The sequence below is a fragment of the Centroberyx gerrardi genome, chromosome 7 (genome assembly GCF_048128805.1).
Source record: "Centroberyx gerrardi isolate f3 chromosome 7, fCenGer3.hap1.cur.20231027, whole genome shotgun sequence".
NCBI classification, from domain to species: Eukaryota; Metazoa; Chordata; class Actinopteri; order Beryciformes; family Berycidae; genus Centroberyx; species Centroberyx gerrardi.
This window is the reverse complement of record NC_136003.1, coordinates 33,552,588-33,557,587: the sequence shown is the minus strand read 5'-3', so window position 1 is coordinate 33,557,587 and position 5,000 is coordinate 33,552,588. Positions and strand designations below refer to the sequence as shown.

Sequence of the window (5,000 nt, the reverse complement as noted above, 5' to 3'; positions counted from 1 at the left end):
GTAAAAGGCCTCGTAGGATTTGGCTTTCAACTCTAGCGCCCTGGTGGCAAACTCCTCAGCAAGGCCAAAGTCCTGCAAGCAACAACAGGCACCGTCACTCACAATGCATGATGGGATGTCAGGATGGTGGAGAGAGGAGGTATTCCCACTGCATGATGGGATGTCAGGATGGAGGACAGAGAAATTGTGAGTGAAGAGTTTCATTTCACGATTAAACGATTAAAGTTAGGCGTCATCTTAAGACTTTTGATTACAAAACAATTTTGTGTTTTTGAGCATAGAATCTGTGGTTTTGAAATGTGGACTGATGAATTTCAGGTGGCTACATTTTTCTGTAGTGGATATTTCGCGTTTTGGGATGAAGCCCTTCAACTCTTCCCACAGTGTGATGGGATGTCAGGATGGAAAAGGTTGTCATTCAGACTGGTGAGACTGGAGGTGGAAGACAGGAGGTAGACGTGGTTTTCAAATGGAGATACAGAGATGTTTGAAGATGTTTGAAGTCTGATCAGACCAAGGCCAAGAGGCTTCCACTAACCCTCACTAACCCAAGGCACTAACACTGCCAGAGTTAGGGGTTCAATTCCCACTGAGGCCAACTATATTAAAACGGTCGACCCTCATGTAGCCGTGTGTTCACACTGTGAGCAACAGGATCGCCAAGTCGGTTCAGTAATTCCCTACAGAGCTGAGCGACCGGGGAAACTCAGCCGATGCGTGAGCTGAACGTCCAATCAACAGCCAATCAGATTTCAGCTTCCTTGTTTCTTTACTGATGTGATTTAGTTTCATGAACAATAGCTAAAAAGGGAGGAGAAGTTGATTCCAACCATTCAAAGCTTGTCGGTTCTTTATCTGAAAGACGACAGGAATAAACGTCTCAAAAACAATGGTTGGACAACGGTTGATAAATCGTCGATGGTAAACTCCTCAGTAATTTTTGTTTTTGTTTTTTTCAGATTATTTTTTAGGCATTTTTGCCTTTTTTTATTAGATAGATGCTAGTGATTTGCAGCAAAGGTTCTGGTCCGGATTCGAACGCAGAACGTCACGTTTACATGGCCTTAGACCACTGAGCCACCAGTCTTAAGTCATTTTATTGATTTTTTTTCTGTTTATTTACAGTTTATGCTACATAATTACCACTTGATAGCTGGCAGTGTGAACTCGTCAAAACAATGGAACATGATGAAAGGCAAAACCAAACCCACAACAATACATGATTTGCCTGTTCAAAGCTTCGTAGCTGCAGACCGTTACATAGATGCAAACAGAGCCTCTGGCCCCGCCCACAATTGGTCAGAAAAAGGCAACCACCAACCAAAATCAAATATACTTCAGTTTCACATGTGATTCTGAGAGAAATGCGTTGGCTGCACTTGTTATTCACGCCGGGGCGCACGGGCCTGACATAGGCGGCGTAGGCGGAGTTAGCCGGTAAAAGTGCAAGAGGCGCCCGGCGGCGGTGCGTCACGCGCTCCATCCTTATTTCAGCAGCTAGCTGCACAGTTAGCATGAGGATAGGAACGCATTAAAAGCTAAACACAACTTGCAGGAGAAAATGTGAATCCTCAGTCTGCTGGTGTTTTGTCTGGTTCTCTTTCTAACTCCCTTCAGTATCTCAGCCAATAGGAGAGCGCCGGTGACGTCAGCGCCGGTCTCAGCCGCCAGGTTGAAGCGGGCCATCCGGCGTACGCCACGGCGTCTTCCATTTAAATAACAAGTGCCGACTCCGCCTACCCGGGCCAGTTTCGGCGTACGCCGGGTGGAATTACAAGTGGACCTGTTCATTCCTCATTGACTTGTACTAGCATTACAATGGAACGCTAACAGCATTATGGTGCCAATTCATCAGAAACACATACTCTGGCATACAAACATTTCCTTCAGTTTCTAAAGAGGCAACATGATTAGTATTAAATAGGCTTTTAAAAACCCTTAACCTTTCCTTCAATAGAGTTATTCACCCAATCAGAAAGTCACTCGGTCATTCAGTCAACACACTGAGACTGGAGAGTCAGACATTACTTCAGAAGGGAGTTCAGTGGGAGTTATACAGGAGTTATAGCAAGTTAAATGTGAATTAATGGTTAGTCTAAATGTAGTGAAAGTTGTTTCAGATACATATTTACATTCATTATAATTAACAGAGGAAACAAATGACATTAATCCCAAAATTAATCCCAAATCTAATCCCAAATCCTTCCCTTCCTCATGGCATAAAACGACATCCAGACCAGCTGGGAGCTCTGTCTTTGAATGACACTTTAAAGTGAACAAGTTGAATCTGTTCGCCAGTACAACTGAGTCTAAATTTCAAATTGCTTCCTTACAGTTCTCAGCTAGTTGACACACTGAAAACACAAAATGAGCGTTAGGGACAAAGATGTTTGTTATCTGTTACCTTGGTAATTAACCTCATTGCTGACTAGCAACGAAACTGTTATGTGAAGGAGACACGACTGTAAACAGTAAGTAGAGTCACACTGAAGTAGTTCAGTGGACAGTCAGGCTGTTGGGGTCGGGTGGCGGATGGGCGATGAGTTTGACTTCAGTGCCAGAGACCAGAGTTCAAATCCCAGCGTTTCCAAAGGACATTTCTACCGTGAGTCGCATTTAAATTTTTATTGTTTTATTTAACCATGACCAAAGCTTTTCCCTAACCTTACCCAAACCTGTTTTACTTAACCATTAGCCAATCTTTGGAACTTCGTGGTGGAGGAACGTTATTTTCACATAATTCGTGTCCACAGCACGTAAATCTGCGTTTCAGAGTTCACATTCATTTCATGTTGATCATGTTGGAACAAACTGTAAGCAGTGCCACCTTTCAGTCAACAGGCACAGTACAAATGTGAGTGATTCATTCCTTCAGTGGGTAACGCTTCACTTAATGCACCAGTTCTGTATATCGCGAACTGAATGGACATAACAGCAAGTTGGCTATGGGCCGCTGAATCTGACTGAGCCTATTTGCCCAAGGTGTTGAGATTGTACAGCTGTAAATTAGTCCAGATTCATGGCGACAGACGGTTTGCCAAATTTGTCATTACTTGAGACTGGACTTGACCAAGCCTCAACGATACTTGGAACAGCAAAGTAAGGCAAGGTAAGTCATCAAAATAATGTGACACAGCATAAAAAAGTCTGTTTATAAGGTTGTGTTCTGTTCAGCTGAATCAATTTACTATTGTCCGACAGCCTGAAAGAATCAAGTTATTTTAAAAAATTGGTCTTCCCACCACTAGAGGATAAACCAGGAGAAGACGGTGACATCACCACAGCCTGGACTGGTGCAATGACATCACTGTCCCCTCCTCCGCTGTCGGGAAATCAGTCAAGAAGAAAAGCAGACATGACAACCAAAGTCTAAGAAAACACAAAGACTGCATGGTTTAAATAAAAAATGTAGAAGAAAACAACACATATTGTACATGGATAATGTTTGTGGACATTCACTCACACTCTCTCTCTCTCTCTCTCTCTCTCTCTCACACACACACACACACACACACACACAGCTCTGTTGTTCCAGATAGCCGATGACAGCTAGACGCCTGTCGCTCTCTCTTGTCAGCTTGGAGACAGACTGAGACAAATCAAAGCAAAGGAAGCGATGGAGGCTGGACAGAGCTGCCGCTGAGATGTTACCAAGAATCATTTCTGTCTCAACAAATGGGTGAGAAATGAACATTTAGAAACTTCTCAATCGTAAAATCATGATTTGCAAACAGAAATTCAGTTCTGTAAATCCAGAAATGGGAATATAACCCAAGTTCAGTGAGATTTTTACTATTACGAATCACCATTTACGGCTTCAATTCTCATTTTACATCTCAAGCCCTGTTCGCACAGGACATAATAATGTGTGGACCTCATGTAATTAACCTCTGTGTTTCATCGAGCACATTCGCAAAGGATAATGAAATCTGCTGACGTCACCGGTGCCTCGGATAGAGACATTGCGGAGCGCGTCGTACTTCGAAAGCCACGCCCACTGTGAGGGAAAACAATATCGCTAACAAACCGGCAAAAGCGGCGATCGGGAGGAAATCTTTTCAGATACGGACAGCCTGACAAGGTCTTTCCTGTTTTCGAGTAGACAAGTCTGTCAAAGAATTATTTCAGCACACTGCCTCCAACAGAGAGGAGAAGGTACACTGAAAAAATGAACTGAATCGGCCTCCATCAATGTCCTTTTTCAATAAAGCTGATAAATGATCCCACACAGTGACCTGAAGTGAAATACTTTGAGATTTACCTCTACTTAATTTAACCACCAGGTAAGATAATAAATTGACCTTGAATAATTTCACTTAATATTTAAAAATCTGAAATCCAGCTATGCTTTTCAGACTGTAAGTTTGAGTGACGCTGACGTGACGTTGGTGGTTAAAGTGGATTGTTGCTAAGTTAACTATCTTACGTTAGCTAACAAGTCAGTGAGATTTCTCATCACTTTTGCACCTGGACTGACAGTCAGTACAGAGCAAACTATCCTGAGACACATGAACACAACTCATCTGTTGTATAGAGAGGAACTGGCTCAGTAATGTTAGCTTAGCAACCTAATGTTAGGACAGCATGCAGCTTTTACACACATTTTAACATTCAGGTTATCTTACAAGAATATAACTAGATAATTACTGGTAAGTTACTGACCAGTGACAAAATACTGGCCACATTTTAAGTGTATTTACTCTCAGGGTCCCAAAGTTTCCCCTCTTCTACCCTGAGCCGCTGTCAGCCTCTCTCCTTACAGCCTGGATCCACATTTTACTTCTTAACGGCTCCTTGTTTTGCTCGGGAACACAAAAAACTGTAATTCGTTTGTTGGCTGTGAATCCCACCACACAACAGCTGTTAGGCTGCTTCATTTGGGCAATAATGACAATGATTCATTCAGTCACACAAAGTGAATGGAGAGCGGTGCAGTGGTTTCCCCCACGATGGGCGTGGCCTATTTTATGCTCTGTCTCTATACAACTGTACAAGGTAGG

General features: G+C 42.9%; 2 protein-coding genes across 2 annotated transcripts in view; both read right to left on the bottom strand.

Annotated features, from left to right (window-relative positions):
* Positions 1–5,000, bottom strand: part of LOC139910014 (protein NLRC3-like) — a 305,613-nt gene that overhangs the window by 22,387 nt on the left and 278,226 nt on the right. The gene's annotated exons all lie outside the window — the stretch shown is intronic.
* The window catches only part of tanc2a (tetratricopeptide repeat, ankyrin repeat and coiled-coil containing 2a), a 30,539-nt gene that overhangs the window by 4,811 nt on the left and 20,728 nt on the right, over positions 1–5,000 (bottom strand). Inside the window, exon 11 of the mRNA XM_078284957.1 lies at positions 1–72. This exon is cut by the window's left edge and continues 29 nt beyond it. Coding sequence (XP_078141083.1) covers positions 1–72 — 72 coding nt within the window. The remainder of the gene's footprint in view (positions 73–5,000) is intronic.